The sequence below is a fragment of the Molossus molossus genome, unplaced genomic scaffold (genome assembly GCF_014108415.1).
Source record: "Molossus molossus isolate mMolMol1 unplaced genomic scaffold, mMolMol1.p scaffold_m16_p_10, whole genome shotgun sequence".
Lineage (NCBI taxonomy): Eukaryota > Metazoa > Chordata > Mammalia > Chiroptera > Molossidae > Molossus > Molossus molossus.
This window is the reverse complement of record NW_023425345.1, coordinates 48,551,517-48,569,190: the sequence shown is the minus strand read 5'-3', so window position 1 is coordinate 48,569,190 and position 17,674 is coordinate 48,551,517. Positions and strand designations below refer to the sequence as shown.

General features: G+C 38.6%; 1 protein-coding gene across 1 annotated transcript in view; it reads left to right on the top strand.

Annotated features, from left to right (window-relative positions):
* SLC38A4 (solute carrier family 38 member 4) overlaps positions 1–17,674 on the top strand; it is a 39,783-nt gene that overhangs the window by 8,022 nt on the left and 14,087 nt on the right. Inside the window, exons 2-7 of the mRNA XM_036252030.1 lie at positions 5,294–5,524; positions 9,318–9,408; positions 9,907–10,022; positions 12,890–12,963; positions 13,418–13,510; positions 17,561–17,642. Of these exons, the coding sequence (XP_036107923.1) occupies positions 5,406–5,524; positions 9,318–9,408; positions 9,907–10,022; positions 12,890–12,963; positions 13,418–13,510; positions 17,561–17,642 (575 nt within the window). The 5' untranslated portion in view covers positions 5,294–5,405. The remainder of the gene's footprint in view (positions 1–5,293; positions 5,525–9,317; positions 9,409–9,906; positions 10,023–12,889; positions 12,964–13,417; positions 13,511–17,560; positions 17,643–17,674) is intronic.

The following is a 17,674-nucleotide window of genomic DNA, read 5'->3' as shown; positions in this document are numbered from 1 at the left end:
TTATCGCGGTTAATCAGTTCCAGACTCTACCGCAATAAATGAATTTCCCCGAAGTAGGATTCTTTATTTATTTACAGTCGTCCCTCGCCACTTTGCGCTTCGACTGTCACGGTTTCACTCCATCGCGAAAGTCGAAGCGCGAAGTGGCGAGGGACGACTGTCCATCAGTTAGGCCGTGGGACACATGGAACTGGAGACCAGAGTAGAGGACTGGCCTAAAAATGAACTTGAGGAGTCTGTTGTACAGCGTCGTGGGAGCAGATCAGAGAAGGGGTTTCTGAAAAAGAATAGCAGCGTTATTAACAAACAGAAGTTTTGAAGACTTCCTAGAAGCCAGAAAGCAGGTGGGGCTGGAAAACCTGTGAAAGGGAGGAAGAACCGGGGTTAACCAGGATACACAGAAGGAGGGACCAGAGGGAGCCTGGTAACAGTTCAAGTCAAGTCAGTATATGCAAAGAGGAGGATTGGATCAAGGGCAACCAGTGACCACGTATTCACCACGCAACATCAGTTTGGACATCTTGGTTAGTTTGGGCTGCCACTTTTGCCCATAGGATAAGGCTGCGATCTAGTCTGTAAAGACCATCTGAGAACAGACTCTAGGTTAAGGACCTGCAGTGCCGACAAAGAGGGGTCACAAGCAGGACTGGAAGCTTCACCAAGAGGAAGATACATCACAGCATTCTCCTCCCAGGGAAACCTCTCCCTCCCAGAGGGCCAGCTGTGAATGAGATGGGCCCCTCTAAGGGCGCTCCACACACAGGACCTCCAAGGGAGTCACCCACAGTGCCGGGCCTGCACGATTTCAGAGAAGCCCTGAGAACTAGCTGTCTAAGTTAACCAATATACTCTTCATTCATGAATATGAATAGACAACCAAGGATCGCTAAAAATGTAAGGAAAATCAGCAGCATAAAAGAGAAGAGCCAAAATGAACAAACAGAATAACTAACTCCAGAAAAAATACGTAATTTAAGGAACAAAAGGAACTCTTGAAAACTCCCATCAATATCCCGAGAAAGAATTGCATCTGAAAACAAACAAACAAACAAAGGTAATACGAAAAAAGAGGAAGTGGATAGGAACAAATCATTAGACGTTAAAAACATGATTGTGAAAAATAGTGGGCAGGCTGAAAAATAAAATGGATACAGTTTAACAGTAAACAATGTTTATCTACTCTATTCTCAATACTTCCTTCCAATACCAATGTGTGTGTGTGTGTGTGTGTGTGTGTTTTCCCACACTCACCAAATCTCCAATACCAGCTGAGTATCCTACAATTCAGTTCAATTCTGACACTATCTACCAGGAGTTAGTGTTGGATCCCGCAGGTTAGAGGCTCAGACCCATAAGACTGCCCCACTTCAGACGCAACTGCAAGTCCAGACATCCTGTATTTCGGTCAAACCAGCTATAAATTGAATTAGATAATTGGCTAGAATTGCTCAGAGAACTCCGGAAAACAGTTCACTTACTAGATTACAGGTGTATTATAAAAAGATATAACTCAGGAACAGACAGATGGCAGACAAGGCATGAAGGAAGGGATACAGAGTTCCCATGCCCTCTGCTGGTGTGCTACCCTCCCCACAACTCTATCTGTTCACCAATTCTGTCAGGATTTCTGTGGAGGCTCCTTCACTTAAGCATGATTGATTAAATCATTGACCACTGGTGAGTAAGTCAGCCTCCAGGCCCTCCCCACATCCAGGAGGCTAGGGGTGTGGTGCTGAACGGTCCCACCCTCCAATCACATGGTTGGTTCCCCTGGCAACCAGCCCCCATTTTAGGGGCTTTCCCAAAGTCACTTCCTTAACTTAAATGCAAGTGTGGTTCAAAGGGGCTTGTTATGAATCACAAAAGATGCTCCTTTCACCTTTATCATTTCAGAACTATTTCTGGAACTGGGGACAAAAACCAAATATTAATGTATTGTATTACATTAGGAGCGCTGTGCTGGGGGACCAGGGAAGAAGATCAAATATTTCTCACTATATCATAATGTCATTCAGCAGAAGGTCAATTTTATTATTTTGGACATGACATCCCAGATATATCCCTGAACACTGAGTAGTAAAACTAAGAGATAGAAAATAAAGATAAAAACTCAGTGATATAGATTAAAAGGTCTAATATTAACTAATAAAAGTCTTAAAGGGATAAATACAGGGAAAGAAACAGTTTTAAAATAATATAATATTTTTCTGATCAGAAAAAAGATACACATCTTTTAATTAAGCAGTCTCTCCATGTACAGAATAAGATGAATTTTAAAACTATTCACCTCTAGCTGCATACTGGAGAAATTTCAGATAATAATGAGAAAAATTCTAGTCATTCAGATGGGAAAAATCAAAGAAATAAGACACATCGGTGGAAGACAGAAGAGACAAATGTCTTCAATGTTACGAAGGGAAATTATTTTCAATCCAGAATTCAATCAACTAAGTTTGAAGGCAAAGTAAAGTCATTTTCCAACATGGAACAAACCAGGAATTTTGTTTACAAACATGGACACATTGTGTGGGGGAAAAAATTATTCAAGGTAGTATTTCGCCACAGTGCAAAACCAATTGAAGAAAGAAGATGAAATGGCCATCAGGAAACATTGGCAGCTGAGTGAGACCCAAAGGGTGGAGGAGAAAACCATTTAGAAAGTAAAAAGTGTGACAGATTCACTTTTAAAATTTGAGTAATAGAGGATCATATTTCATTTATTATATAGTCAAATATACCACACTATTTTGGGGGACATACTATTTACACAATCACAACAATGTATAGAAAATTATGAGAGATTTAATTGTTTTATAGAATAGTGTGAAAATATGCATCTCAACTCTAAAAGAATCTCATTAAGTAAATCAGAAATATGTGATAAGGAAGGATAGAAAGAAGTATGTAATTTCCTTATCTTTCATAGGTACCAGTCCAGAGTTGATTAACCAGGTCAGAGCTTTGGTGAATAATTTAAATTTAGAATGACTAAATTTACATGAAGACCTAAAAACAGAAACTGTCATTAGTGGTTGCTGCTGAGAAGCGAAGCTGATCTGTGTGATAGGTGAGAGAAATCTTTGTACTCATTTAATACAAGATTCTATTTTTTCTCTTAACCATATGTATGTCTGACTTTTCTCTCTGGTGGTTTTTAGGATTTTTCTCTTTATCTTTGACATCTTACACTACCTCGTATTAATGAATATATTCATTTTTACTCCTGCTTGAAGCACTGTGTGCTTTTTTTAAACTCTGAGAACTACCATCCTTTTTCTTTTTTTTTCAGTTCTGGACAGTTCTCTGCCATTCTGTCTTTCTATTTTGTGTCTCCCTAGTCTTACAATTCTCTCATATTAGAATAACTATTAGAGTATATTTAAAATTATTATTTCTGTCCACCCTCCCCATGTCTCTTAACTTCATATTTGTCTTTATTTCCTGGTGATATGATTTGAGTGATTTCCACAGATCTATCTTCCAGTTTCATTACTCTCCCTTCAGCGGAGTTTCCTTTATTTTAATGACTGTGTTTTTTATTTTTAGAATTCTCTTTTGGCTTTCTTAAAAACCAGCCTGATCTTCTTTTATAATGTTCTTATTCTACAGGTACTATTTCTTATTTTAAATCTTTTTATTATTTTTATTATATTAATTTTAAAGTCCCTTTTAAATTGCTTTGCTATCTGTAGTTACTCAGGTGTGAATCTTGTCATTTCTTATGTCTACTGACCCTCGTCCCAGTGAGTTTTCATATGTGTTTTGTAACTTTGTAATTTGAAGTGTGAGTTGCCTTCCACAGAGCACAGGATTTTGTAAGCATTCCGTGTGTGTGTGTGTGTGTGTGTGTGTGTGTGTGTGTGTGTGTATGTGTATTTGTTAGGGGATTTATGGAGTTCATGAGTTCTGAAGCAATTTTTATGTTACTTTCTCAGCTCAGGATTTCCTTACCAAATGAGTAGTGCACTTCCCAGAACCACACCTTCCAAGAATGATAGTATTTCTCCCAATGTAATGGTTCAACAAGAATTGAATGATTCTAATAATAAAAATTTCAGAAGAAATCATATCAATAACATGATGGATTTGTAGCATCTTACTTTTTTTTTTTACACAATGCCAGTCCACCCCTTTTTAGTTACAGTTGAAGAAAATAAGGAACAAATATAGTTAAGTAATTTATGCTGAAATCTAGTGAATTAAAGCTAGAGCAGTCTAAAAGCTGAATCTCTTTGTTATTAAAATGTATTTTAGCTCTGGCAGGTTTGGCTCAGCGGTTAGAGCATTGGCCTACCATCCGGAGAGACCCAGGTTCAGTTTCTGCTCAGGGCACGTACCTCAGTTGCAGTTTGTCCCCAGCCCTGGTTGGTCATGCGGGTGGCAGCCACTCAATGTGTCTGTCCCTTTTACGTCGGTGTTTCTCTCTCTTCCTTTCTCTCCCTTCCACTCTATCTGAACAAAAAGTGGAAAAATGTCCTCGGATGAGGATAAAAAAAAAATGTATTTTAATTTATGTAGATGGTGACTGATTCAAAGATAAACCTGTACTTCCTTTTGTTACTATTCTTAACTTTGGCTTCATGATCCAAGTGCCTGGAAAGGGGCTCCCTGAGCCTGATCCTACCCTGTGTTGCATGTTATCAAGCATTTTGGTGGTGTTAATTCTTTCATGCACAATTCGCAAATTAAAGTAGTAATTTGGGGATATTACTGCCAGTAGAGACACTGATTGGCAGCTCTTCCTCTGTCAACAATTTACTTTTCTCTCCCTTTCTTTGAAGCCATGAAATCTGATTACAAATACCTAAAACTTCTTGGAGGTAGAAAAGGGGATGGGGGGATAAAGGGCGACAAAAGGAGACTTGACTTTGGGTAGTGAGCACACAATGCGATATACATATGATGTATTATACAACTATACACTTGAAACCTGTATAATTCTATTAACCAGTGTCATTCCAACAAATTTAATTACAATAAAAAACAAAACCAAACCCACAAATATGTAGCGCTTCTTGAAGATTGTTTCTACATCTTAAGAACTATTGTTTTTTCTTCCCATAGTGACCAACAAAGCACCTGCCATGTTCACATCTGTAGGCACTCTATGAACATGTGCTGATTTGGCAGTTTATTAATAATTTTCTTTCTACAATGCAATCTTTCTGGATATATTTATGTGAAGTTTTCAGTAGCTCATTTCCTTTTCATAGAGAACATACACAAAATAGGTGATTCACATTTATCTCATTTAAAGAAAATGATCATGATTTATTTTGTGTTCTGTCTGCAGAACAGAGTGTGCTGAACATCAACACAAAGGGGAAGAGTCTTAAGCTGAAGGTACATTATATTGTTGACACCGAAGGAGCTCGTGTGTGGACAAGAAAGCGCTGACAGCGTCAATGGATCCTGTGGAACTGACAAATGTCAACATGGGACCCAATGAGGAGAGCAGCAGTGGAGAAAGTGCTCAAGATAGCTACACCGGGATGGGGAATTTAGAAAAGGCAGCCATGAGCAGGTATGAGGTGAAAAATGACCAGGTTCCATGGGAAACTTAGACAGGTTTATGGTCATGGAAAACAAGGTGCTCGTCAGGAAGAATTGGATATGTTACCTATTTGAGAGATAATAACGATATTGATCTTAACACATCAACTCCCTGATCCAGAAGTACATATTAATATACCAATTTTATATGTCAATCCTTGGTGAGACTAATTTAGAATTGAAATTACAGTGTTTCTATCCCCATTAATAATATAGAATAACTTAAAAAATACTAGCTTATCACTTCTCTCACCTATTGGACCGTTCTGTCTTAGATTACTCATCCTTTGACTATCTTTTAAAATTTGCTCTATCTCCAGAGTTCTGTAGGATTCTTTTCTCACTAAAAATGCTCTGTCAGCAAGCTTATTCATAACTATCATGGTTTCACTCACTAAATATATGTCATATCTCTAGCTTGTTAGACTTCTCAACTGAATTCCAAATTATTAAATCCCCTGTCTATTACACATCTCTACTGGATGACTCATGTCTCTAAACTGCCTCATTTATAAAGTCAAAGTTGTAATGTCTAAAAAGGAACTCCTATAATTCCCTTTAAACCCTGATCCTCTTCCAGTAATTCCCATGTTGGTTAAAGTCCCCACTATCATTCAACAACTCAACCAAAAGACCCCAGTTGTCAAACCACATATCTGCTATCCCAAATGACGTATCCAGTTGGTTCTACCTCATTAATGTTTCAAATCCACCCTCTTCTCTGTATCCACCCTATTGCTGTCTACTTTAGGCCCTCATCCTCACTCACCTGCCTATTAGAACAGCCCTCATTTGTCTCCCTGTCAAACATTTTGCTCTTCTCCAACTAACCCTCTACCTTCTGGCAAAAGTAATCTTTTACAATTGCAAACTGCCTCATTTTCCATCCCTGGATCAAGTCTTTCAGTGGCTCCCCAGGAACAATAAGATGAAGATGAGAGTATATATTGCTTGGCATATAAGCCCCTTCATGATCTGTCCCTTGCCTCGCTCTTCTGTCCTATCTCTTGCCTGCTCCCTGTGTCACTGTCCTGTCTAGCCTTGTTGAGCCACTCACAGCTCCCTGTGCCTTCACTTATTCTGCTCCATCTGTCTGGAATATCCGCTTTTAGTACTACCCACCTTCTCCATTGACTCCACTCAGCCTTCAAGATTCAGATCAATAGCAACCTTCCTATGAAGCCTTCCCCCAGGTATAAGTGCTTCGGTGTACCCTCCCCCTATCCAGATATTCATCATGCCATTACAGCAGGCCAATGGCCTCAGTGGTCCCAGCGTGTATCACCCTGCCTGGTACATGGTAGGTGCACAATAGTTATTTGATAAGTAAATTAATTTCTCAAAAAAAAATTACATAATATAAATTATGCATGACTTAAGATACCCAGAAGGAAATTTTTGAAGTAGAGAGTATTATCTTCAAACAAGGATGTGTCATTTTATTCACAACATCCAGGAAAGGGCCCCCAGGAGGAAGCACTGTTCCTCCAAGGGGTCAGTGCAGTGAAGTGTAGGGTTGCTGGACCAGAAGGGCCCTTGAGATGTAAATCATGGCAGGTTCTAGAGCAGGAAAAACAGTGTGGTAAACATGGGGCTGAGGATCTGCATAGTACTTGCCTAGCACTGGAGAGGACATGTATCTCTTTGAGCGTCTGTGGAAAATGCAGAATGGCAAACCAGCACACACTTTTCTGAGGATACAATGAGTGCCTAGAACATAGCTGATGCTCAGTAAATTTGGGTTTCCTCCTCCACTTCATCACCCTCGGTAAATTGATCCAAATCCGAGGGCTTTTTGTTTCTGAGAAGGGTGCACACAGACAGAGCTCTGCAGAGTCGGCCAAGCTGAAGGAGACACCATCCCAAGAGCAGTTCTCTAGAACCATCCATTTGGGCCTCTGAAAGCCATAATGGAAAGAGCAAGGATGCTTTCGTGAAGCTTCATACACCATGTTCTGGACCGCTCACAGTACCTTACCTCCTCACCTTTGACCAAACATGGGTCATCGTTTTCCAATTTTATAATCACCTTAAAATGGGTTTTGTTTCTGTTTGGTTTCAATTGATTCCTTAAATGTAATATTTTTTTGAGAAATTCAACATAATGTATTTATTTGGAATCATTATACTTGTGTTTCTAATACATGCTGGGTTCAGTATTGAAACATTTAAGACACTGGGGACATTTCTCATATATTTTATACAATCTTGGCATGTTTTATGAGCACAACTCATTCTGTTGCCAAAATAAGAGCATGCAAATGCCTTGGAAAAGAGAATCTAATTACTTCCACATTTTAAATTTCAAAAACTACTCATGGGCTAAAGGATTCTTGTTTATTGATTAAGGTAAAAAGTATAATGTTGGATATTCCAGTTTAAATCACTTTTGTTTTTATCCTTAGGCCCCTTTTAGGCTTCATTTCATCTTATTGTCTCAGATTCCAATTATGAATATTATATACCAGCCTCCACATAGCAAAGTCATTAATTATAGACGAAGTAAACTCACAATGGGGGAGTGTAGAGATGGAAGAAGGCAGCTTCCGAGGGCACTGTGCTTCCTCCGAGAACCAGGAGGGGAATGCCAGGAAATGTTCCTAACTGTATGTGTACTGGAGGTTCTTGAAAACCCACACCCTACGTTCTAGAAAGCACACAAGACTCTAATTTTGTCTGCTGGTTCTATCAACACCTGACCATTGTTCTCTATTCTCAGAAAGTAATCTCGTTATCCCTCTTCCTCATAAGATTATTTTTAGGATTAGTTCCTATTATTAAATATAATTTGCACCGATCTCCCATAATAATTATTTCCCCCTTTTTTGCTCCTAGGGTTTATTTTAATAGAATATTCTCCAATTATTTTATCTTTACGGCCCTAAAAACAGCAGTCTAATTAATTATAAAGCACCTTTAAGAAGCATGCATAGTTGAGCATTTCTTATGACCAAAAGAAAGCCTGTGTATACTCCGCAGTTTCAAAATACAGTGGTGGCAGCTGTAGTTGTTAGTCAAGCCCTCTGGAAATGTGCCTGGTACCAGAGTCAGACCCTCCAAGCCCCTGGCCCGTAACTGCAGGAGTCAGCCGTCACAATTAAAGGGTGTGCAGCCTCCAGCCTGTGCCCAAGGAGACCACAATCATATGTTCTGTCAAGAGTGACTTTTTAATGTCCTGCTTCCCTTTTAACTCTTCTACTAATTCATTGGGTTTCTTTAATGGTTTTCTTAATTTCATCCACTGTCTAATAACCCAAGCATATTTTCAGAGTAATTAAAATATACAAATGCCCATGAGGAAAACAACCAAACACAACACCAAGTTAACGTTGAACTACCTTCCAGCAAGGGCTCTATGAACAAACAGGTGGAGACAAAAAAGAGGAAATATCAGCTCCAGGCCCGCCAGGGACTGCATGTGGAAGATGCTGGGCTTGGAGTCTGGGGGGTAGGCATGCTACTTTACTTGTCTGAGTAATAGCCCCTCATCCTTAGACTAGGGACATGAAGAAGAAATGTGGCTTTAAAAATTCTCACTAAAATTAACATTTCTTCCTTCATCATTTCCCTCCTTCCCTACCTGGAGCTCAGTATGGGTTTGGAAGGAACACTCGTATGCAGGAAGAGAGAAAAAAAGAGTTTCAGTTGTCTTGTTTTTCCTCCCTTTATTCAGTTACTTAGATCACCTGAAACATAGATGTAATTCAGAGGATTTACTTAGACGTGTTTACTTTCTTATTTTTCCTTTTAATATTTGTGTTCAGTCAATTTGCTAATGAAGATGATGAAAGTCAGAAATTCCTGACAAATGGATTTTTGGGGAAAAAGAAGCTGGCAGATTATGATGATGAACATGTAAGTGAATCTCTGCTTTCAGGTAATAAACAGGACTTGAGGGTGTCTGACCTACCCAGGTCTCTGTGGGAAAACAGTGTGACTGAAATTTTCCAAGCCTTGATCAGCACATTCTCTGTTTATTCAGGCCCTTACTGGAATAAGGGCTTGTTTTTCCTGTTCGCCATATGGCTGCATAAATCATTTATGAAATTTATTTGTTTTTTGGAGAAATCATTCTAACTCAAATGTAATCTGCAATCATACATGCTTTCCCTTCTTTATGTTACTCAACCTGTATATTTTAGTTTTACTGAGACCCTTGCTAAAGCTAAGCTCTGCATTCCATTGTAAATTACAGTCGAATCCATCAAAAACCTTTATTCACTGGGATGTTTTCTTAGTGTTCAATCTTAGACTATAATCTCCTCCAGTAAGACAATGTGAAAATAAGAACAATCCAGAAGTGATGCATCCTCTGGTTAATACTTGCTTATAACGTGTTCCTTTCTCCTCAAGCACCCTGGAACCACCTCATTCGGAATGTCTTCATTCAACCTGAGTAATGCCATCATGGGCAGTGGGATCTTGGGCCTGTCTTACGCCATGGCCAACACAGGGATCATACTTTTCATGTAAGTGAATGGACATGTTTCCATTTGGTTTAAAGTCCATACATACCTGGTGTTCTTTTAATTAACAGTCTGAAGTTTGATCTTTGTGAACAGAAATAATCTGAAAAATTATTAGCATATTCCTCTTGCTTTTAGATAAAACAGCAACCTGAGGAATAATCAGAATAGTCTAATTGTAGTACTGATCCAACCACCTGTCCCTAACCAAACGGCAGAAACTTCATGTGTTCAACCACTCAAAGCAGTGGTGCAGCAAGAGGTCGCCAGTTCAATTCCTGGTCAGGGCACATGTCCAGGTTGTGGGCCAAATCCCCAGGGGTGGAGGATATACAGGAGGAGGCCAATTGATCTTCTCTCTCATCGGTGTTTCCATCTCTCTCTCCCTCTCCTTTCCTCTCTCTCTCTCTCTGTCTAAAACTCAATAAAGAAAAATTTTAAAATAATGATTTGGTGTAAAGTACTCAAAAGATTTTCCTCAGAAGCAAATCTGACTTTATAACACTGTGGGGAACAAGACCCACTTTAAACCGGGACCCTGCATATCCTGGTCTGTGTCACACCTTGTCCGCCTTGTCCTTGGGGCCAGATATGCTGGGCATGCTAGCCTTCTCTCCGTCCCATGAAGGCACCGTTTCCTCTCACCACAGGGCCTTCACACATGCTCTTGGAATCCTCTTTCCTTTTCCTTTTCCTTTTCCTCTTCATGTAGTTGACTCCTGATATCTCAGCTCTGCCGAACACCCATGCTGCCTTCCCTAACCTCCATGACTGGGACAAACTACCTTATTATACACTCGCCAGTTTTAATATTTCAGTGCAGTTGTATGATCTATTTGATTGATGTCTATCTCCCTTGCTACACTATAATCTCCAGAGAGTTGAGCTCATATCTGTTTTCATTCATCACATGTCTGTATCCTCAAGACCTAGTACAGGCTTGGCACAGGAAGTATTTGTGGAATGGCCCAAGTTTATTCCTAAACCTATGCACTTTAATCAAACATAGTCAAATGCTGCCTAAGATTAGTAAAGTCACAGAGCTGACCTGGAGAATGGATACTGCATTGTCTCTGACAGACAGCCACAGATGTCTGTGTGCATTACGTACTGCCTGGTATTTTCCAAGACACAGTTGGCAGCCCTGGAATTCTTCACAGAAATAAAGTCTAATGTTAGTCAGGCATCAGTGTGAATGCAGATCACAATCTCTAATGCAACGCTAGAGCATTAAATAACTGTCTAAGAATGCAACATTTATATGACAAATATATGCTATTTATGTTCTGAGCATCACTATGGTTAGATAACCACACAGCTATTTGAGGGCTAAGAATCAGGCAGAACTATAAATATTTATATTGAGTTAGTGCTTTCACTGAAGTGTTTTAGTTGTAGTATTTTTTAGTTGAATGAGTTTTTATATCAACTTTACTTTTATAAACCATGTTTGAAATAAACTTATTTCTGTAATTCTCTGAATCTTAATGGCTAGTGATGTATTCATATATAGAGAATGTCTTCTCATTAATTACATATACTAATAAAATAATTAGGAAGTTAGCATAGATCACTGATGGACAGAAAAATAAACATTTCCCCCACTGCTAGAACCACAGATCATTCTCATGGGAGGAGAATATTCCACTTTTAAAACCAAGGGCCTCCTTTCAGGGGTACGAACATGTAGCAAATTAGTTTGGCCAGAGGAACTAAATTGCTAGACACTGTGGGTACGTTTTGTGTGTCTCCGCAGCACGGACTGGATTCAGCTCTCTCCCTTAACTCACAGCAAGTGACACATGATTTCATTGGTTTTACTCTTAATATTTTCTGCCAAAGCAAGCCTGTGTTTAGAATACTGGGAATTCAGTATTTTTCCAAGGAACAAAATTATGTAATCTGAATTACATAATTCTTTAAAAACAGTAAGATCATAAGGCATACAGTAGGATATATGAACAAGTCATTGATTAGTCAGTTCTGGCACAGTAAACCTAGAGTCGTTATAAAATTAATAACTCATGGTAAAAATGTACACTTGCAACACTGACTTCAGCAGGAGTTACCAAAGAATATGATCCACCTTGGGGGAAAATAGACAAAGAATACGGATATTTTTAAATGTCAGGTAAAGTTTAGTATTGCTCTTCAAATTATTATATAAGTGCCTCTATCTATCTTATTTTTTATTTTCAATTCTTATTTTTGGAGAAACACTGATCACTTTCTACATAAAGAAATCATGCATGCATGTAGATGTAGAACAGTCCTGAACCAGAAGTGATTTTTTCTGAATATAAAAAGCAATTCCCCTGCAGTCTATACTTTTCTCTGTTTCTCTATTACACAGGCCATTGCCTGACCCCCTGGCCCACCTGCTCGCCCCCCAGTGTGCTGGATCAGCAGTGATGGGGGCTCAGACTGCGCATGCCTGGACTTCTCTATTTCTAGATTTCAGATTAAGGTTTATTCAGACTATTGAATAGTCCTTCAATTATAAATGTCGGTACAACTGTCATGCAAATATGATTTACATAGACCCATGAGCTGAATAAGTAGATGTAGTATTTGTTAATTTTGCTATACATTTAGCATTTAAGGTACAAACCAGATTTTATTTCTGGGTAACATTTGGGAAAAAAGGTATGTTAGGAACTTCAGATAATAGGTTTTGGTACATAGCAAATTCCAGTTCTGTGACATTAAAGAATGTGTGTGGAGTTCCAAAATAATTTCTCAGTTTCCCCCAAATCCACATACTTTCAGAAAGTTAATGATTGAAAAGACCAATGTGATAATTTATTGCAATATCTGTTATATCTTATTTATTATAAAAACTTATTTTCTACTTTCTGTTCCCCTCACAGAACCATGCTGTTTGCTGTGGCAATATTATCACTCTATTCAGTTCACCTCTTATTAAAGACTTCAAAAGAAGGAGGTATGCTACCCTTTAAGTCCAAAATGTCCTATTTTGATTCTCTTTAAAGGGCATGTCAGTCTATAGCTCCATAACTATAGGATAATTTTGATCAATTTCATATTTCATTGTCTTCTGACCCCATGACATGGTCTCTCAATGTTTTGAGTTATTTGAGCAACTGAGAGGAATGAAGACAAATTGAAGCTAAATAGATAAAGAGATTTTTGGTGAATAATGCAAATCAGAGTTTCGACTTGCTACATGGAGCTCACATGAATGAAACCATTGCCACCTGTGTGGGGAATATTTTAACACATTTTGCATTGATTTTTGAGATTGTGTCTTTTGAGTTTATAACTTCTATATGGTGATTATTCACATGTGTGAGATTCTAGTGTAGAATTATATTGCAGACATATTTTAGTCATTAATACAATCTTTTTTAACAAGTTTATTTTATCTTTGATTGTAGGGTCTTTAATTTATGAAAAATTAGGGGAAAAAGCATTTGGATGGCCTGGGAAAATCGCAGCTTTTATTTCCATTACAATGCAGAACATTGGAGGTAAGGAGATAGAGCCTTCAACAGGCTAGTTAAACTTTCTAAAGAATATTTAATATATAAGAAAACTCCTATGGCAATATACAAGCACTTTAAATACAGAAAAATAGTTGCTTTGTAGTTTTTAAATTGAAAAAATAAGTTTTCCAAACAGACTTGCTATTCCTCTTTAATTAAAAATGTCAATAGGTGCCATGCCTGGTGTGGCTTAGTGGTTAGAGTGTCAACCCACACACCGAAGGGTCGCAGGTTTGGATTTCCAGTCAAGGACAAGAGCCTGGGTTGCAGGTTCTGTCCCTGGACACATGCAGGAGGCAACCAGTCAATGTGAGAGACACATCAATGTTTCTCTCTCTCTCTCTTCCTCCCTCTCCCTTCCTTCCACTCTCTCTAAAAATCAACGGAAAAAAATATCCTCAGGTGAGGATTAACAAAAAGCAATATTTAAGAATGAAACACTATATAAAACCCTACCAATTGAATTCTGGAATTAAAATATAGAGTAAAACCTTCCTTGAAATCTGGGTGTCAGCCTACATTTTCCCCTCTCTCCCTAACCCTGAGCCGTCAATCAAATACCAACCAGTACCAATCATTCTCTCTCACTTAGCTCTTCAGTCTTTCCTCTCCATAGTGATCACCTGAACTTGAGTTCCCCCTGCTCCCATCTCTAATTCATCCTTCAGACTCACGTTCTGAAATCAAATCTATTCTTGCATAAAATTCTTCCTCTTTATTTTCAAAGTAAAATGTACTCTTTGGCTTGACACATAAGGGTCTTCATCATCTTTCCTCTGCCTACTTTCTGATACCTTTTCTGTTGACCCTCAAATCTATCTATCTATCTATCTATCTATCTATCTATCTATCTACCTACCTATCTATCATCTATCATCATTTATCTATCATCATCTACCTATCCATCCCCTGTGTATCCTGTGTCATAACATAGCAAACTATATATCTTGTAGTCCTCCACCCTAACACACCCACACCCACAATCGCACAGATTTGTTCTCTCTTTCTCTCCTCCCCCCATTCACTGCTTCTCTAGGTTTTTAGGAACTAGTGTTCCCTAGTTCCTCTGGGTTCCTGAACCCTCTTTGTAGGTATCTCATCTGTTACTATTTTTGAAAGGTATTTTAAAACCCTTGCACATAGATAATAGACCTCTGGATTCTGATCCAACTGAATTTGAGTCTGTTTCTGTCACTATCTGCGACCTTGGGAAAATCACTTTGTTCCCCTGAGTCTAATTTTCCATCTATGAAAATGAGAGTAATATTCCATCCTCACAAGGTCATTGTAAGGATGAAATGAGACAACATATGGCACATAATAAGCGTTCAGTACATGCTTTCTTCCTCCCTGGTTCTCAGATTCAATATCCATGTCTCTGGAGCCCCTCTGATTATTGTTTTAAATGGGCATATTTATAATTATGAGACAAATAAGTGATAACTGTGAAAAACTAAACCATTACATAAAAATATAAAAGACAAAGAAATGTTTATGTAACTCACCCTTAGAAATAACAACTCCAGGTTTTTCTCTGTGCCAAATTTAATAAATATATTGTTCCTGTTAAAATTGGATTTTCTTGTAATACTGATTTGCAGTTTGCTTTTTTAAAATTTAACAATATGCCCTCAATGTATTCGCATACTATTCTTTTTAATGGCTTCTGAGTTTTCCATTGTGCAAATGTAGGAGAATTGGCTTACTGAATCCCTTACTGATGGACAGTTGGATCGTTTCCAGGGTTTCGCTCTTGCAGGCAGGGCTGCAGTAAATGAACTTGCACAGAGATCTTGCAAATAGGTAACCCTTTCTGACAAATAACATCACTGAAATTATCTAGGATTTCTGGAACACAGCAATACTTTTAATGACCTTTATCTAACTATACCTGCTCCTGATAATGGATAGTTGCTAAGCAAATAAAATCCAAGCATATATTGATTTGTATTTATTTCTTCTCATAGTTCTATATAGTAAGACTACAATCTTGAACAGAATTTGGCAGGATTGCTTCACTCATTTGACTGGTTTGGAGTCATAAGCATTTAAGCCCCTATCCACCACCAAATAGACTGCACTGCCTTTAGTTCAAATATCCAACCTTATCAGGATTTAAAGTATCAAGCATTTCATAGGATCACTTCACAGTTTATCTATTTTACTTGTTTGGACAACTGAAATAACCATACACATATTTAGCCCCGACCCCCAACAGACTGAGTGGCAATAGCACCATCTGTTGCTCAAAGTATAGCTACTATTATGCTTCTAAATAATGGCATAAACTATAAAGTGGTCTCTCAATCAAGCCACACACACAACAAGAAGTGTGGCTTTAAAGAAGCAGATAAAATTTTATATTTCGTCCCTGAAAATGCTCTCTCTTTGGTTGCTCTATTTGGTTAGTGGTTATTTTGCCCTCAGGGAAATCACTTGTGTTTCTGTATTTAGCAACTCTGCATTTAGAACAGTTAATATTCTCAGTCCCCTGAAAATGAACATTTACCACGGATGTTTCAACACTGGCAGAATAATGTTGACATTGCCCAGACAGGTCTGGATCCTTCTGAATTTTTGAAGACCAAACACATTAACAGTGGTAACATCACTGAAAGTCAGCAATAACACCTCTCTAAAATTGAATGGTACCTCACAGAGCCAGTTAATCAGAAATATCTTCTGTGTTTACTCTCTGTAAGATTTAACTTTAGCCAAGGTCTTTGTAAAGATTAACCAAATGTTTGCAGAAGATACATCAGGTATTGTAAGAATCATTTCACTTCACAATAGAGAAGCAGCCCTGGCCCGAAATCAGAGAACTTCTATTTCGGATGTGGTCTGTCATTTTCAAGCTATGTGGTCTTGGACACGCCGTGTAAGCTTTATGTCCTCAGCTGTGGAGTGACGACAATACGTACCCCTTGCTGTTTCAATGGAGTAATGTGCAGAACTGCACAGTGTGGGGAATTACTATCACCATTAATACTTCTGTTGAGGTTAAGGACATACCTTTAATATTCATTAATTTAATATTAACAGTTCAATTTACAACTTAGTATTTGCTTTAAAATGTCTATTAGCAAAAGTGCTCCTGAAGGATGTAGCATACAGTTAAAGCTGCCAATGCAGAACGTGTCAGTTTATTTTTAATTGAGTCCTTTAACTGCGTGTCAAACAAGAAATCAGTCTTACACTTTACTGAGTGGGTGGACGTGAGAAAGGGATGGTGCTTAAATCTCTACAATTGTAGGCAAATTGTATATTATGCTTATATATACATATACATTTTTTCCAGGAATTGGGTTCACAGATTTCATTAGGTTTTCGGACAAGTGCATGATCACACATCTGTCACTTATCTGGATGCTCAAGAAATGTTGCCATTTTGTATAATTTCTTATTTAGCCAAAGGGAGACCAGGATGTAGAGGAGGAGAAAACTTCATTGGCAAAGGGGGGAGAAGCTATCCTCTCCTGTGTTCTTTTCTCAAGCCAGCATGACTCCAGTTTAGACAACCAGTGGCCTGAGTCCTTGGGTGCCCCTCAGGGAGCTTACAGAGGACTAGACTGGCACCCACCCGGGGAGAGCCAGAGTGGCATGTAGTCTAGCCTGCTTCACCCTGCAATTCTGGCCTGTCCTTTCTGGCCCATGCCGTTTGTTGCCAGGTCCCTCCTCAAGTTGCAGACACTAAGACAGGCACACTCAGTACAGTACATGATGACTTAAAACTAACGAGGGGGAAATATTCAAAGTGCAGAATTCACTGAAAACCTCAGAGCAGGATTTAACACAGAATCATCATTGATTCTGTTGGTGAAATTCTGTATGCAAGAGCCAGAGGGCCAAATGTCTATTTTTGGAAAGAACTTGGAAGCAGTACAGAATATACAGTGGGCGACTTTTCTTGCCGTTTGGGGATTAAATGTTCATCCTACTGGGAAGAACATGTATCCCAGATGCATGGACTTCTCATGACTTGCCTCTGACTTTAGTGCTATGAGCCCCACTGAGCTGCCATGTTTTTTATTTTAGCAATGTCAAGCTACCTCTTCATCATTAAATACGAACTACCTGAAGTAATCAAAGCATTCATGGGACTTGAAGAAAATACTGGGTATGTCTTATGTCCTCTTTATAATGTCAGGT